Source organism: Mercurialis annua, linkage group LG1-X (genome assembly GCF_937616625.2).
Source record: "Mercurialis annua linkage group LG1-X, ddMerAnnu1.2, whole genome shotgun sequence".
NCBI classification, from domain to species: domain Eukaryota; kingdom Viridiplantae; phylum Streptophyta; class Magnoliopsida; order Malpighiales; family Euphorbiaceae; genus Mercurialis; species Mercurialis annua.
This window is the reverse complement of record NC_065570.1, coordinates 62,638,983-62,657,857: the sequence shown is the minus strand read 5'-3', so window position 1 is coordinate 62,657,857 and position 18,875 is coordinate 62,638,983. Positions and strand designations below refer to the sequence as shown.

The following is an 18,875-nucleotide window of genomic DNA, read 5'->3' as shown; positions in this document are numbered from 1 at the left end:
ATTTATAATTTACATATAGTAGAACAAAATAATTGATACTCATCAAATGTCAAGTTAATTGATTTTTCAATAAAGTGTACCTTTGTTGATTTTTAATTGAGGATATTAACTATTGACGCGTAGATATTTACTATTGATGCTTGATTATAATTTTTTATTTCGCTCAATTTATATTAAGATGGGTTCTTATAAATTACGATCATTGTAATACGGAGGCTTGATGAAATTACTGATTGATCTCAAAAACCAAATAAATAAATAAATTATTAATCATTAGATGAAAATGGTGATATTCATCCAATGATTATTAAAGTTGTTTGGTGAAAAAATATTAAGTAACAAACGAAAAAACAACTATATCGTATATAGATATTAATAAACTTTTTTTATTTTAAAATAAAATATTTTCATGTATAATATATAGGGATTATTTTCTAAATACTTAGTTTTGGCAAAATATTTACACCATTTTGGCTCATTTTCCCCTTATTATCTACGCTACCTATTTCTCTAATTTATTTACCAAAAATACCCACTATATAAAAAGTCTTATCTCATTTTGGGTTAAATTTTTACATAGCCACTTTTTTTCCTCTCTTCTCTCTCAAAGTTGTCTTCTCTTTTCTTCTTCTTTTTCATTTGATTTTCAGTTTGTCTTCTCCAATTATTTTTCCGTTCGCGCTTCCGTTCGTCTACTTCCGATAGATTTCTCGTCGTTTCCGGTCGTTTTTTCGTTTGTCTTTCCGTTCGCGCTAGTCCGTTCGTCTCTTCCGTTCACGCTATGGATTTCTCGACTCGTTTTTAGATTTGTGTAATTTTTTAGGTTTTTTGTAATGATTTAAATATTTTGTAAATAAATTATTGTAGATCTATAATTTTTTGTTCATAAAATTGTTCTATTATTCATACAATTATTTATTTTATCTTCTCTTATTCATATATTTGTTTATTGCTACTGATTTTGTAAAGAACAAATTGATTTATGGTGCATTTTTAGTAATTTTATAATGTATTTAAGTTTTAGCGTATTTTTGGTGTATTTATAGTGTATTTGTGATATTTTTTAGTATATCTATGATGCATTTACAGTGTTTATGGTATATTTGCAGTGTTTATAGTGTATTTGCAGTGTTTATAGTGTATTTGCAGTGTTTCATGGTATAGACAATAAAAAACACTACAAAATGCCATAAATACACTATAAACACACTATATATACACTAATCTTACACTATAAAAACACTATATATACGCTATAAAAAAATTCAGAAAAAAAATCTATAAAAAAATAAATTATTAATAAATGAAAAATAGGGTTGTACATTCGGTCGGTTCGATCGACCGAACCGAAAAAACCAAAAACCGAAATTGGAAACCGAAAAAGGTATTTGTGAAATTAAAAAAAAGTATTTTTCATAAATAAAAAAAGTCAGAAAAGAAAATACAAACTTGACAGGTAAAAGTGTAAATAAATTAACAAAACATGTATTTCGGAAAATTACCACTAACATAATAAAATATTTTATTAACGAGTAGTAAAATTGACATAATTATTTATAAATTCCATTATATGTTTATATTAAAATTAATTTTTAAAGCATACATAATTGAATAATTTATTTTGTACGTCAGAAGCCTAATATTATCACCTCTTGTTTCCTCTCCTCTCAAAACCTCTCCCCTCATCTCCTCCGCTAACATTAGTCGCACTATACATTTTTCATTAAACCTTAGTTTTCTTCAATTTGCAACAATAAATAGTCTTTTATCATAAACATGAACTTATGCTAACTATTTTTAGTTTTAATTTTGTTTCATCCATCCCTTATTTATGGGGTTTTTAAAGGAAAATACTTTATTAAACTAAATCAGAAGCGAGACATCGGTTAGAAACAGAGATGGACAATGAAGAAGTTGGTACTCGGATAGATTATGAATGTGATAATTTACAAGTATATATAGAAGATATAAGTAGTTGTTGTCATCTAATCTAATCAGTGTCTGTATTTCAAACTAACACTAAGCTTTAGCCTTATCACTGAGTTGTATCCTTATCACTAAGTTTTATCCTTATCATCCTTATCATCCTCCCGCAAGCTGAGCAAGAGAAGACACGATGGTCAACTTGTTCCGCAGATAATCAAACCGAGATGACGAGAGAGGTTTAGTGAAAGCATCGATAATTTGTTCATGGGTGCTAATATAGCTAACCTGAACTTGTTTGTTTGAGACTTGTTCTCAAACATAATGGAAATTAGTTTCTAAGTGCTTTGATCGTGAATGAAAAATTGGTGTTGTTGTGAGGTAGGTTGCACTAAGATTATCACACCACAAAGTAGGACACGTTGAGCATGGCATACCAATTTCTTTGAGAAGGGAGAGCACCTATTGAAGTTCTAAAACCGTTGTAGAAATAGCATGTATATTCAAGTTCAGTTGATGATTTAGGGACCATCCGTTGTTTATGAGAGTCCCAAATAATCATATTGCTGCCATAAAAGATACAGAATTCGGAAGTAGACTTTCTATCATCAATGGAGCTTCCTCAATCGCTGTTACAGTAAGCTGAGATTGCTGGAGAACTTGTTGTCCAAAGAAGAAGACCATGATCAAGTGTATTTTTCAAGTAATGCTAGACACGTTTGACAGCACATCGATGTTCATCAAGAGGTTTGTGCATGAATTGAGCAACTATGTTCACAGAAATCGGGTCTTGTTAAAGAAAGATATTGCAGCCCGCCCACAATGCTACTAAACATTGTGAGATCTGAAATCGGCAGCCCAACAGTAAGTGACAATACATGCTTCAGATTAGCCGGAGTCGAAATTACCTTAGCACAAGTAACAATGTAAGCTCAAGGGACTTCAGGCTGGTGTTGCCTGAAAGCCACTCCGATGCTCAAGTCAGAAGGGTTCTTTGGTAGGTAAATGAATGAATAAGTATTGAAGTCACATGTGTGTGATTACCTTCTGAAGCCTCAGTTGTCTTCTATTTATAGGGTGTTTATGACTAGTTATTAACTGGAAAATCATGGGTATGGGCCACGTTTTCAGGTGGCTCTCAGGCCACATCCTCCGACTATCCTGGGTAGTGGGATAATGGGGGTGTAGGCGATGTTCGTCAAACGCTCTTGTATTTGGGCGATCCCTTCGGGGTGCTTTTGTCGAGCTTTAATCAGGGTACTCTCTAGGCATCCATGGCGATGCCTGGGCAACCCCTTGACGATCTTGGATCATGGCGTACTCCATAGTTCTTGAGCGAGTCTAAGTAAATTAGGCGAAATCTGGGGGTCAGTCATTTCTACTCCGGTATCAATTAGTAGTATTATTTTTTGTCATTTTATTTATATTAGTAGTGATCTTGTAAATTATATTTGGAGTTATAATTATTAATTAAAAAGAAAAAAAAGATATTCTTTTTATATAAAATGGACTGAAATACAACATGGACTTCTAAAATAAGATATTAAAAATGTGATATGAGCCTCTTTAATATAATAGAATGAAGCTAGTATTTAAAGAAAATAATGATTATTTATTTGATAGTAATAAGTAAACAAAGTAATTGTAGATGGGTTTGTGACTTGTTATGTTATGGGTCATTTTCAAGTGAAGAAACTAGTTAAAGAAAGATAAGAAGAGGGGACAAGAAGTTATGTCTTTTTGCAAATGTTTGATGGTATAAAGAGGAGCCGAGTCTCTATGCATGAGATAGATCTATAGACAATGCAATTAGTTTTTTTTATTTGATATGGACTAATAATCCCTTTTAATCCACAATTAACTTTTGTATTTGTATATTAGTAATCACTATAATGTGAACAAATTGATAGGGATAGTGCCATTTTGAAATTGATGTTTTAGTATTAGGTACAAATTGTTAGTATATTTGGCGGAAAAATAAAATCTATAAGCCCCTAAATAAACATGTAAATTTATGTATAGGATCATAAATGGGCAATATTGGGACAAACACGAAATATGATTATTCTAAATATAATACAATTAAAAATGGTGTTTGCTATATTAAATTTAAATAGGACTTAATTATAACACAAATTACATGATCAGATAATGTATTATTAAGTCAATTTATTTAAAATGACATGTCTATACTTATTTAATTATTTAGAAAATATATAAATGTATCTAATATAATGTTAACAGATTCACTAATACCTATTAAAATAAATAATAAATAATATAAATATAGTTAATACTTTAAAAAAAATTAAAATTAATTAATATCAATAAAAAAACTAATTATATGCATCAGGTGTATTTTATCTGTTTAAATACAAAACTAATTGTGTAACAAAAGAATTGACCCGAATATAATATAAATATATATTCATATCAAATTCAAATTTACTTAATTGTTTATCATGTCATTTAATTATACTATATTCAAAATTATAAGATTTATATATCTAGAGAGTTAAATAAATCTAATACACTCTAATTCAAACTAACATTGACTGCCGAGACACAAAATAAAGTTTTCATTATCACATAATGCAACTTTTACTAAAATACTAAAGAGCAAAGGGTCACTAAAGTCTTTAAATTAGTACATTAAATCAATTTATTCATATTTAATTATTTTAATTAATTGGGGACAATATTGTATAATTTCAGATAAATAAACTATAAAATTATATAAATTAACACCTCCATAAATCATGATAATTCAATTTAAGAGTTAATTGAAATAAATTTATAGAATAGTATATTTTATTGATTAAATAATTAGGTATGAGTTAATATATTTTGAAAGCAAAAATTGAGGAACCGCGATTATCACTTGTTCAAGGCAAAATGTATGAAAAAACATGTAGTTTTCCAAAAAGTGCAGATAAATCCTATAACTTATTCTGGATACAATTAAACCCCTTTAACTTATTTTCAGGTTATTTAAACCCTTTATATTTTTAAATGGCAAATAACTCCTTTTGTTAAATATTGTTTGTGGTCAAACATTAAATTGTTATGTGGTAATTAACACATTCAAAGTTATTAGAAAAAATAAATTCAAAGATGATCTTAATATTTACAATATCTCTCAAATTAATCTCTCAGATGTATTTTATTGGCAGAAACTTTAAATTAGAGGCCAATTGGCATTTTTTTCTTTTGATCTTTTTTTCCATCACTTCTTTTCAACCGATCACCACCTCTCCATTGCCATCTTTCCACAACTTCTCTGTCACGGTGAACAGATCTTCAGAGTGTTTGAGACGAACTCAATTCGTCTCAAAACTAGTTTCCGATTTTTGTCCTTTTTACTATTATTATTATTATTATTGTTATTTTTTTGGATAAAATTATTGTTATTTATTTAAAAATTGAATTGGATAAATATAATTATTAAGAAAGATTAATTTTGAAATGTTTTTTAATTGATGGTGTTTAAATAGAAAAAAAAGGTGAAAAAATGTTAAAAGATCCAAAAATATAAAATTGATAAATATTAGAATTATTTTTGAACCTTTTATCTATGTGGTTATGAGAGACACGTCAATAATTAATGAATATTTCTAATGGTGATTAACAGAAGGGATTAATTGTCCCATTTTAAAAAGTTAGAGGACTTAGTTGTATCCACAAATAGTTAAAAGGCTTATATGTACTTTTTGAGAAATTGTAGAGTTTGTTTGTTTTTGTACCTTCGTTTGTTCAAGGCAAAAGGTACAAAAAAACCCCTGAAATTTCTTCAAAAGTACAAGACAGTCTTTTTTGATTTTTGGGATACAATTCAATGCTCCGGTTTTTTTATTGAACAAAAAAGTCTCTCCGTCTATAATGTCGTTAACTGGTGACGTGGCCTTAGAAAAAAAGTTCAAAATGATACTTAATGTTTAAAATATTTACCAATTTTATATTTATAAAAAAATTAACATATTTTCACCCCCTTTGCTTAATTAATTTTTTTATTAAAACTAATAAAAACCTGATGAGATCAATCTAAACTCAATTAAATCAAATAAAATACGATCAAATATAATTAAATTAAACAAAACCTAATTAATAAAATCATAATTAAACTAATTAAAATATATTAAACCAATCAAACCCAATAAAAACCCAAGTAAAAATAATTAAACCAAATTTAATTCGATTAGAACCTATTCCGAAAATCGCAGGCCTTTTTTAAAAATCACCGTCAATTTTAAACCACCACCGGTCTTGAAACCGTAGCCGGTGCCAAAACCACCGTCGGTCCGAAAACAACCGCGACACGGCTGTTCTCAGATCTGAGAACAGACATGGCTTGTTCTCCGGTAGAGAACAGACCATGTCTGTTCTCAGCCTGAGAACACACCATCGTCTGATCTCAGCTAGGCTGAGAACAGACGATGATCTGTTCTCAGGTAGAGAACAGAGCATCGCCTGTTCTCAACCTGTGAACAGACCTTCGTCTGTTCTCAGGCGAGAACAGACCACAACCTCCAGTAGCCGGGGTCTTTTTATTTATTTAAATTTTTAAATTAAAAGAAAAGGAAAAAATATCATTCGGGTCCTTCGTTTAATTTTTTATAAATATAAATCCTTTGAAGGATCAAATTGAAATATATATACATATTAAGGATGTTTTTAAATCTTTTCCTTAAAGACATGTGACACCGTTAACTGCTATTTTTTAACGGAAGAGTTTTTTGTTCAATAAAAAAAATTAAAGGGTATTTTTGTTCAATAAAAAAAATCGAAGGACTGAATTGTACCTCAAAAATCAAAAAGAGCTGTCTTGTACTTTTTGAGAAACCTCAGGGATTGCCTTTGTTCAAATATTAAACTTTGTAATGTTCTGTAGTTGGACACAATTTTGTCTCTCCACGTCGTTGGCCCATAACTCGGCCCATTTAACTAGTCTCTTTTAAAATAAATAGAAACTAAAATCTCCTTCACCCCCTCTTCTCTCACTCCACTTCTCACTTTCTCTCTCTAAAACCATTTCTTTCACTCTCTCACTAAAAATGGAGCCATCACTGGACGACATAACCGACGATTTGCAAAGCATAAGTTTCGCATCCACCGCAACAACCACCATAACAACCACCACACTCCACCGCAGTACAAGTTCTGGCAGCTCCTCCTCCGCAACACTAACACCAGCACAGTCGACACACACTTCAAAACACCACCCCAACTCACTCTCTCTCTCTGACATCCGCTTCTCTCTCCGCCTCGGTTCCGGAGATATAGGCTCAGTTTACTTAGCGGAGTTGAAAAAAACTGACAGTTCAGCAGACGATACGGAGAGTCCGATATTCGCGGCGAAAATAATGGATAAAAAGGAATTAGTTAGTAGGAGTAAAGAAGGAAGGGCAAAAACGGAAAAGGAAATATTAGAAATGCTAGATCATCCGTTTTTGCCTTGTTTATACGCTTGTATTGAGTCACAACGCTGGATTTGTTTGTTAACGGAGTTCTGTAACGGCGGTGACCTTCATGTTCTCCGTCAGCGACGGCCGTTTAAACGTTTTGAAGAATCCGCTGTCAGGTAACAGTTACTGTTAGCTTTATATTTCAAATTTTGCTCAGTTTTTTTGAATTTTTAAAAAAGAAGTGTTTGATCAGTTAACTAACGGAAAAAACACACATAAAACACCGACGAGACGGAGAGTGGGCCCATTACCTGGCGGTTGACGCCGCGTGCATGTCAGTAAGTAGGCCCACTAATTTAGTTACGGTGTGGTTACTGTATAGGATATAAGTTTAGAGTGAGGAATGATCTTGAGCGGTGGAGTCTACGTACACTCATTATTAAGGTTTGACTTTGTGTTAGGGGAGTCAATCATGTTGCATTAGAAGGTGAGCCACGTAAATTATGTAGCACCATGTGATAGTTGGTCAATTTTGGGGCTTGATTTGAGCTAAATTTACTTCAGTTGCCACTGTTCGTTAGTTAATTACTTAATTCCAATAAGAAATAATTATAGTAGTAGTGTATGAAATTTTTGAATATATTATGTAGTACTTCAACTTTTATTTGTTTTTAAATTAACATTTTAAACTTTTTTTTATCATTTGGGGAGGGTTGATTTTATTTTTTTTACACTTATGGGAAGCATTGATCCCGCGAGGGTCACGAATGCTTAGCCCATTGGTAATATTTTAACTTTCTAAAAATACATTATATGAGTATTTTTAGTTATTTCCGACTACTAAATTTCTTAATAAAACAAAAAATAACTTTTAAATTTACTAATATGATTTGATATTTTGGTGCTACATAAAAAAATGTACCATTTACTCACCCTTAAAATTATTTTAATGCTAATATGATGATTAAATTTAAGCAAATATGGAATTTATTTTAATTTTTTAAGCTCGTTTATGACTGAAAAAGGGTCAAAAGTTCTTATTTGATGTATCTATGAAAAGTTATAAATTAATTTAAAACTAATAAAAGTTCAGACATTTAAATAGAATATTCTGAAAAGTTAACTTAAGTGTAATTCGTCCATTCCAATACTGTTAGCTGGTGTGGTATCTCAGTGTCTAGCTGATATTAATTTCTATTGGTGTAATTCTTCCATTCCAATAGTATTAGCTGGTGTGGTATCTCAGTGTATAGCTGAAAATATTAATATCATTTCTATTAGTAGAAGAATCTGTACTGAGAGTGAGTGAGTGATTAAATGTTTACTTGCAATTAGGTGGTTTGCAGTTTAATAATTGACACCAAATGATATTAGTTTTGCTTGCTTACACTAGCAATTATAGAGAGAATTTGCATGTATCCTCACCTAATTTTGCATGTATGAAAAGAAAAATAAAGTGGGGTTGGGGGTTAATAATTAGATCAATTATCATTACATGTTATATGGTGTCGAGTCATTGTCAAATTACTAATGTGCCTTATTTTATATGAAAAGATAAAAAGAACACATCCATTTTTGTCTTGTAGTCATTGGTATTTGAAGCAACTGCAATTTAAAGATGTTTCAGTGTCATAAGGTAGCTTGTTAGGCATATCTGCGAGAGAAGTCTCAAAATGGTCCCTGTTATAGTACAATATTTAAGGCATTATGGTCCTCACTCATAAAATTATTAATTTTAGTTGGTCTTTTTCGGTTACTTAGTGTTACAAGTTTGGTAAATAGATATTGTATCAATAAAATTACAAGAGTTGTTTGATGAAGAAAAAAACTCACCTTTTTAATGATTTAAAAGATCTTTTAAAATTTGACACTTTACAATTCAGACTCTCATTGTTTAGCGCTTTACTACCTAATGTTGTCGTCCAATGTCATTTCATTGATTAATACTGCTAAAATCGGTATGATTTGATGAAAAAACACTTTTAGCGTAAATATGACAAAATGAAAGAGTTAATTGTCGAATACTAAATTTTTAAAAGCGTGCTTAAATTACTACAAAATTGTAAGGTGAGATTTTTTTCTTTCGAATACTCCATAAATTAAGTCTACTGTGTTAATTGTTAAATGCCTAAGTAAAATTATGTCGATCATGCCATATAGATCATAACATTTCGTTTCTTTTAGCTTTATTTAGGGCCTTTGTGGAGTTATTAGACTGTCATTTAGATCATAACAAGAATTTGCTGTTCATCATCCATGATTTCGAAGCTTTTGTTTCCTTCAGCAAAGGAATCAAAATTCTAAAATGGGCCATGGAAAATCCCAACATTCAGAATTTCCGTTAATTAACTGGAATTCCGGATATGCTTTTTGAGATGAACCTCAAGCTTGTGACTTGTGGACCCAAATTCTCCTCATCTTACTGTTTATAGCAAACACCTATTTATTTTTCTTTTCTTAGTCATGAAACAAATATCCTACCCTTATCCTCTCTAGTCGTTTTCTGTTTCTTTCTAGCCCTTTCCCCTTATTTAAAGGAGACAGACCACACAAGAGGGAGATTGGTCCAAGAATTACAACCGACACTTAATCCAATCGATGTTTCTTTCCGAACATGTGTTGGAAATTTGACGTTTCAGGGATAAAATTTCATTTTTAACATAAAAAACTTTGAAATAACATTGTTGCAAAGTGTTTATGTCCAAGTGTTCTATTTTTCTGTTTCCATGTCCGTGTTAGATACTGTCCATGGGTGATCATCCGGTCGGTTAAACCGACATAACTATTTAACCAAACTATTTTGGTTAAGTTTGATTTTAGTTAATTCAATTAGCTTGATTAATTCAGGTCGGTCAATAAAAGAATTTGGCTTAGTGATGGTAAAAAGTTTAAAATTTTGTTAACTGGATTAATCGAACATTTTCTATATTCTTTATTTTTTTTCATTTTTTTATCAGTTTAACCAAATTAACCAACTAATTTGATGAATCTGGTTTAATATTTTTTAAATTTTGGTTAATTAGGTTAATTCCGTTTCAATTAAAATTGATAATTCCATTACGTCAATTAAATAGAGCAAATCCAGATGAAATAATTGGATTAACTCATTTATATGCACTTGCTGTTTGATATAAGCTTAGAAACTTTATTTGCTTTATTTATCCACCTCTCATGTCAAGATATTTTTCTTTTTTTTCATCATTACACGGCTTTTTCTTTTCTCATTTTTACATATTATTTGCATTAGATTATTATATGAATATTGAGGTTGGTGGTCCCTTGTGTTAAAGAATTATGTAATGAAAACAAAGGAAAACAAATTATTATTCTACATGTAGCAGTTTAATCATATGATGATAAACAAAAACATAATTCCTGGTTGCTAATACACAAATAGGCCCCTTTGCTTCATGTTTAGGACTCTTGCAGCATCTCAATTATTTTCTTGCTCAAATGCATTATTACATTTGCACCAAAATATTTTTTTTATTAATAATCATTCTTTATATGTTTGCCGATTTAACCGACTAATTCACTCGGTTCGATTCATTTTTGTAAGAATTTGGTTAATTCGATTGATTTAGTTTTAGTTAATTAGGTCGATTTGGTGGGTTTTGATTCGATTGATTTAGTTTTAGTTAATTACCTCTCAACATAGTATTACGAATCTCACTTTTGGTAATTATATTGAGTTGGTTAACTGAACAAATGATTTATTTATAAGTAGAAAATTTGTTTGCCAATACTTATTTATTTCCAGTTAATTAATCTTGTATTATTTACAGGTTCTACGCATCCGAAGTAATAGTAGCATTGGAGTATCTACACATGATGGGAATTGTTTACCGTGACCTAAAACCAGAAAATGTACTCGTTAGATCAGACGGTCATATAATGCTCACAGATTTTGATCTCTCATTAAAATGTGATAATTCAGCATCAACTCCTCAGATCATCACTACTCAAAACACACCCAATTTCGCCCCAAAAAATGATTACACCAATGATCATCAGCCACGTTTCACGTCATCTTCATGCATTATCCCAAACTGTATAGTTCCAGCAGTTTCATGCTTCCACCCCAAACGTAACCGCAAGAAGAAAACAAACCCCCGCCACGGCGGACCCGAGTTCGTAGCGGAGCCTATCGATGTCCGGTCGATGTCTTTTGTGGGGACCCACGAGTATTTAGCACCGGAGATTGTCTCCGGTGAAGGCCACGGCAGTCCTGTGGATTGGTGGACGTTAGGGATATTTATGTTTGAATTATTTTATGGGGTTACAGCTTTTAGAGGTGTGGACCATGAGTTAACCCTGGCTAACATTGTGGCTCGAGCATTAGAGTTTCCTAAAGAACCGGTAATACCGGTTCAGGCTAAGGATCTTATTTCACAGCTGTTGGTTAAAGATCCGGCTAGAAGATTGGGTTCAACCATGGGTGCTTCTGCAATTAAGCATCATCCATTTTTTCAAGGGGTAAATTGGGCATTATTGAGATGTACACGTCCGCCTTATGTTCCTCCACCGTTCGTAAAAGAAGCTGTATCGGATGAGAGCTGTTCTGATACACCTGTGGAATATTATTAGTGAAAGTTTTTTAATTGAAAGAAGATTTACACGTACGGTGTGATCTATAGTAGTATATTCCTGTCTAGTTGCCTGCTAATATTTGCTAAATATAGGTAATAATTAGGGAAATTTTCTCTAGCGGTCTCTGAATTTTCTTTCTTTCAGTGGGGTATCTAAATTTCAATTCATAACTAAATGAATCTCTATTTCTATCAAAGTAGACTAATCGTGAAAGTGATGTGATTTTAAAGGTCCCCGTAATAGATAATAATTATTTTTAGCGCTTAAGAGAGATAAAATGATTTTATGAGGGTATCATGTAATTTCCAAGAGATGTGTATAGCCAAATCAATTTATTTAATATTTTAGTTATGAATTAAAATTCCGGTACTAAGCCGCAAGAGAAAAGAAAACTTAAATACCATCGACAGAAACTTTCCAAACAGTTAAGCGAGGTTTAAGTAGTTGAGATGATATTCCTTGGTCAATGCAAGTGTTGGGGAACATTGAACCCCGGCAATAATAGCATAAGAGAAAGATATTGACTTGGGGGAGGGAATGAAGCCGGTGTCCACGGATCGGCGGCGGGGCCTCGGATGGTAGGGAAGGGGAGCAATCGAGCATAGACATAAGATGAGGAAATTGGTGGTTGTTTTTTTATGTGCATTTGGATGTGAAGACGAAGGCCTCAACTCCCCCATGTGAGTTGTTTAGTGAATAAGGGTGAAAATGTGGGGACTATAGGCTGGAGGTTATGAGGAATAGCGGTGCTTTTTTGTTTTTGTTTCTTATAAAGGATCACATGATGACTTCTTTGTTTTATGTTTCTTACTTGTTGCAAAATGATGTAAAGAAGATTGCGGTAAGTAGAAAGGTAGATTCCTACTAATCTTCTTTGTTCATGATCCTAAAGTTGAAGTTATGGTAAATCACATTGAACTATGCCTAATGCCTTAAGAAAATCTCGACTTTTTAGTCCTTTTTCAATCCTGCTCTGATGTTGAAAATTGGTTAATTTTATCTTATTTCGCATTTTATCGTTTCAATTCTACCCCAATTTTTCAATTTTTGTCATTCTTTTACTTAAAATGATGAAATCATTCAATTAAGTTTAAAGATAAAGTTAAATTCATTTCCATTCAAAAAAAGTAAAAATAAGTCCTTTATTTTTAAAAAGACAGAAGATATAGAAAAGCCCTTGACTTTTTTTCAAAAGTACAGATCATTTTTTTACTTTTTCTGGGCATAATTAAGCCCTCGTGTTTTTTTAAATTGAACAATTAAATCCTTATTATTTTAAAATCGAACAAATAAACCCTTTTAGTTTACTTTTGGGATACTTACCCCCTCAAATTTTTGGTAAATATTTTAAATATTAATTTTTTAAAAAAACTTTTTTCCTATATGATTATAAGAGACATGTCAACCATTAACGAGTGTTTCTAATGATGTTGGATGAAAGGAGTTATTTATTTTACTTGAAAACAAAAAGGGCTTAATTATACCCAAAAAAATAAAAAGGTTGATTTGTACTTTTTTGAAAACTACGAGGATTTTTTTGTACCTTTTGCCTTTTAAAATTAACTAAAAACCATTATCAAGTTAAAACTAATTTAAATTCTTAATTAATTTAATTAAATCTAAATAAATGTTAAACACATACAATTAACATATGCTAGACGTCAAGAACGTTTTTAAATATTTTCCAAATAGACGTCAATTTAATATTTCAGGGTATAATTGAAACATAAAAATGTGAAATAAGTAAAATTAACCAGATCTCAACGTTATGGTAGGATAGAAGAGGAGCTAAAAGGTCGGGGTTCTCAAGACATTAGATCCATTGAACTATTACAATTTCATGTTCATAATTTTCATTAATGTAGAACTCGAGGTCAAAAAATTAATGGTCTTGGTGATCCGTGAATTTTACAAGTTACGAAATCGACTTGCAGCAGCCAATACTCAGAATATTCTAGGTCAAATTCATAAGGACGGACTCTTAAATTGTTATTTAATTCAATTTTTATTTAAACAAAATTTTTCATTAGTTTGAATTTTTTTACAACTAATTGATGGAGTCTGCCTTCTGATCCGGTGGATTAACCTGCAAAACAGGGTAGAAGTTAACTGGATGGTGGTTGTCCGATTAACTCTCTGATGCTAAAGTCAGTATTGAGCTTTGAGCAGCGTTTTGAGTATATCAATGTAACTATATGTTTGGGCATACCTCAAACTCTTTATATAGTAATTGAATGTGTACCTTGTAGTCTTGGAATAGGAAAGTGAATCTTATTTAGTAGGGTTTGACCTGATTAAGAGTGCGATTCCTTATTCAAATGAGAGTCCTATTTAGAAATATCTTCCTAAATAGTCTCATCTCCCTAAGTTGGAGTTTATCTTCCTAAGTTGGAGTTTGTATCCAAATAGAAAAGATCTTCATGAATCTTCGTAGATCTAATCTATTGTCCGAATCTCTGGGTGGACTTGCTTTGTCCGAGTTCGCAGGGGGTTCGGTCTTATCTTTAAAATATTATTTCAGTAAGGCGAATCTCATGAATTCGGTTGTTAGTTTCGTCTGACTCAACCCCTTGGATGGGAGTCCGATATCGTCTGAGGATGGATCTCCTGCGACTCGGCTTCAGAGTGCTTATGATAGGATTCGGTATCTATCATTAATGAATTAAATGTTATGAAAAGTGTGGGAACCCGATGTTACGACAAATCTGATGTTCATAATTTATATTAGGCATAGCATATTTTAGGCTCTACCTTTATTTATTTTTAACATTGGATCCATGTATTTTTGTTTGTCAACGTTGAATTTTTACATTTTTAATTTTATAGATGTTGAATTTTTCGGCACAAAAAAATATTAACAGTTCAATTTAGACTCAACAACATTAAATTTAGGGACTTAATGTTAATAAAAGGCCTAATCACTCAAAAACCCCCCACCTTTAAATTTTTTTCAATTCCACCCCGACGTTGAAAATTTGTCAATTTTACCCACTTTTGAATTTTCCGTTTTCAATTGTACCCCAATATTTGAATTTTTGTTAATTTTTTTTACTTAAATAATGAAATCATTCAATTAATTAAGTCTAAACATGAAATTAAATTCCTTTTTATTCAAAAAAGTACAAATAAGTCCTTTATTTTTAAAAACTAACTAAAAACTATAATCAAATTAACACTAATTTAAATTCTTAATTAATTTAACTAAATTTAAATAAATTTTAAAAATATACAATTAATATATGCGAGACATATAGAATGTTTTAAACAAATTTCCAAACGCAAAAGACGTTAATTTAATTTTTCAGGGTACAAATGAAACACAAAAATACAAAATAGGGTAAAATTGACAAATTTTCAACGTCAGGGTATGATTGAAAAGGGGCTAAAAGGTCGGGATTTTTTAAGACATTAGGCCTTAATAAAATAACAATAAAATTAAATAAAATTAAAGCATGAAAACGAAAAAAAAAACATCGGATGAATCTGACACTTCTACTATATATTATATTAAAGGGGTATTGGCAAAACAGATCCCAACATTTCATTTTTATAGCTATTTCATTACAATGTTCATAACGTTACTGATGGATTCGTCCTTCGTGACGGGTCATGAATCTCCTTTGATAGCCTTTGACCTGCAAAACAGGGGTTAGACTGCTCATCAAACGGTGGTTGTCTGATGGGCACTCCGATACTTTAGTCAGTATTGAGTTTGAGAGAGTATTATAATTGTAATATGTTGTGTATTTAGACATACCTCACCATCTTTATATAGTAGTAGTGAATGAACACCTTGTAGAGTCCAAATAGGAAAGGGATTCCTATTTGACTTGTGAATCTAAATATTCATGGAGTTTATTTAGTTATGAATCTCCTATATAAGGTTTATCTTTCTTGAATAGGAGTATGACTCTGAATAGGAATGTATTTCCTTATTCTTCTCGAAGATCTAAGTCTTTCAGAACCTTCATTTATTATTGATATTCAGCTTTCTAGATCTTTGAATATCATTATCCGGATCCGATCACTGAATCCTATGGGATTCAGTCTTTTATTTATTATGGCGAATCCGTATAAATTCTTCTTGATCTTGATTGTCTTTAATATATCATTATTCATCGAGTCTCGAGGTCCGCCTCGGTGGGCGAATCACACAGGATTCGGTACATAATATTTCGATATCCATCATTAGTCCCCCGCAAGTGAGTTTTGAGCCTTGGTTGTTTGTAGCTTTTGTTCGGTGATTTTGAGTTTCGCCTTGGCGAGTCATCTTCTTTTGGCGAGACCCTTGGTGAATCTTTTTGATTTATTTTGATGCCTTTGTGATATGATCCATCGGTCTTTTAAAATTTCTAATTTTTGTTTGTTTACTCTCTTTTTCTTCTTTGGCGAGACTCGTTTCTTTTGGCGAGACTTATTGTCTTCTTTTTATTGTTTTATGTGGCGACTCTTCGTCGTTCGATGAAGCCTTTATACTAGATGAATCTTCATCAGTGGGCGAAGCCCTTGTACTGGGCGAGCTCTTATCTTTGGGTGTTCCCTCATTTTGGAAAAATCTTCATTTTTCTTTTGGATGGAACCTTTTATAAAGGCGAACCTTCTTTGATTTCTTGATTTTGAACCTTTCTTGTTTAGGACTCAGTTGAGTCTTTTCTTTATTTACTGCATTACTCTTTATTTCCCATTTGGTTTGCTGTGTTTTGTCTTCAAGTACTTGATCTTCATTGATTGTGATTTTAAGTTTATTGTTTATTCCTCTTCGTTCTTATTGTTCATTCCTTTTTTCCTGTATTCTTTGTGTTTGTCTTTATCTTTCTTGAAGGTGATCCGCGTATTCCATCTTTCTTTTAATTGGGGGATGCCATTATAGTTGACAAAACTAATATCTTTGGGGTTAAACTTTTATTTTGGCGGTATCTTTAAATTTTACTCTTTTTATTGAGTAATTATTTCTTCAAGGTGATTCTTCTTATTTTCCTTTATGCAATTCTTTTTCATTTTGAGAGTTATGTTTTATTCTTTGAACAGATATGAGCCTTTCAAGCTCCCCAACAAATATACCGATTTCAGAGGGTAATTATGCCCGTTTTTGAGATCATGTCATTCAATTTGTTTCGTTGATTTTCCTCTGTTAATTTCGACACTTACTTTCAAACGATTCGGTACCACACTTTTAATTTTGTAAACGATTTGGTCCCTCTCTTTTAATTTTATTAAATGATTTGGTCCCTCACTTTTAAACGATTTAATACTCGAGTTTCAATCCGTTAAACGATTTGGTCCCTCAAATTAATAGAAAGATCTCTCAGTTAACGGAATTAAAACTGAAAGATCATTAAGTAGAGTTTTGGAAAAAGGGTATTGAACTGTTAATTATGATATACCTTAAAAGTCTCTAAGTAATTTGCTCTAAATAATATTGAACAAAGGATCACTTTCACCCTCGAACTTGCGTCAAAGTATCAAAAAAGTCCAAAGCTGGGAAACAGGATCGTTTATACCCTGAACTTGTGTAAAACGGGTCAAAACCCCCCCTCACCAGTCTCTGTTTGGCGTTTGAGTTACACGCGTGGTTTTGACAAACCACCAAACCAAAACCACTTGATTTCATTCATAATAAATCCCCAAATTCAATGAAATCCCTAATTTACATTCTTCCCAATTCAATTCTGATAATACATAAACCCTAAATTCACCCCTGCTACAATTTATCTCGCAAAACCCTTAACCCTAACATGTCCAGTTCTTCAAATTTGCATGGTTCCTCTGCTAGATCCAGCAGACAGCATCGCCCTCGACAGAGGCGTGGTAGCAGACCTGTTTACAATTACGAGGGAGGAGCTCGTTACTGCAAATGTGCGTTTTCTGTCAAAGCTCCGATTTGGGTGGCATGGACGAGGGAAAATCCAGGAAGACGATTTTATGGGTGCAGGAAAGGAGCGATTGGCTGTGGATTCTTCGATTGGTATGATGAAGAACCCTTTACGAGTAGATCGAAGGAAGTCATTAATGAACTGTTAGATGAGATTGATGAAATTGTAAAGGGTCATGGGAATTTCAACTACCTGGAAGATAGGGAAGACCAGAGATATGCAGAAATGAGAAATTCATATGAATTCATGGTCAAATTGGCTAGAGAGGAAGGGCAAAAATACAAAAACAGGTTCTGGTGTGTTGCTGTTGGCTTTGTGTTAGGGTTGATGGTTTTGATTCTTGTAATTCTTGTAATTGCAGTTGTTAGATGAAGAGAAATGATTGTAACTGCCATCAGATGTAGTCTTTGAATGAGAAAATTTCCCTTTCTGAAGCAACTGTTGTAGTTATTTTGAATTTGAATGTTGATGTGTGTGTATGAGAATGCAAAAATGGCTGTTTCAAACACACAACTGATTTCCAGGAAATATGGGTCTGTTCGTGAAGAACTTCACTTTATTGTTTCATTTACCCCCCTGAACTTCACTTTATAGTATCATTTCCCCCCTTAACTATAAATTAATGGATCAAAAAACACCTCCAATTTGTAATAAAATTATCACAGATAATCTATAAAAACAACCTGTTTTGAAATAAAAAGTATGATGAATACATATAGAATACCACAACTGCCTTAATATGCTCACTGATTGAACCCCCTGTTGGAAGCCAAAACAACCTAGGCATATGACCATAGCCTAACCGCTTAACTATGTTAATAATCCTACCATAATCTAACTCTTCAATATCAGCAATAGTCTCCCTATGATACTTCCCCCCATGATATCTCAAATCTGGATCAAACTTAAAAACCCCTCCATGCTTAATTTTTAGAAAAATTTTAACCCCCTCATCAATCAATTCATATCTGCCATAAGAGAAATTAAGAAAAAAATTAACAAACTTAAGCCCTACTATCACAACACATACAGAATGTAAAGAGAACAAAACAAAAAAAAAATTCCATACACATGAAAACTGAACAAA

General features: G+C 31.9%; 2 protein-coding genes across 2 annotated transcripts; both read left to right on the top strand.

The window, feature by feature from the left end:
• The first annotated feature begins 6,900 nt into the window (after nt 1-6,900).
• On the top strand, nt 6,901-12,111 carry LOC126665303 (serine/threonine-protein kinase D6PKL2). The gene is made up of 2 exons (XM_050358062.2): nt 6,901-7,501; nt 11,111-12,111. The coding sequence occupies exons 1-2, from the start codon at nt 6,975-6,977 to the stop codon at nt 11,910-11,912; spliced, it is 1,329 nt and encodes a 442-aa protein (XP_050214019.1). The 5' UTR covers nt 6,901-6,974; the 3' UTR covers nt 11,913-12,111.
• Nucleotides 12,112-17,511: 5,400 nt separating this feature from the next.
• LOC126674444 (uncharacterized) lies at nt 17,512-18,160 on the top strand. Its single transcript, XM_050368888.2, has one exon. It carries the CDS (start codon nt 17,651-17,653, stop codon nt 18,158-18,160), a length of 510 nt encoding a protein of 169 aa, XP_050224845.1. The 5' UTR covers nt 17,512-17,650.
• The last annotated feature ends 715 nt before the right edge of the window (nt 18,161-18,875 follow it).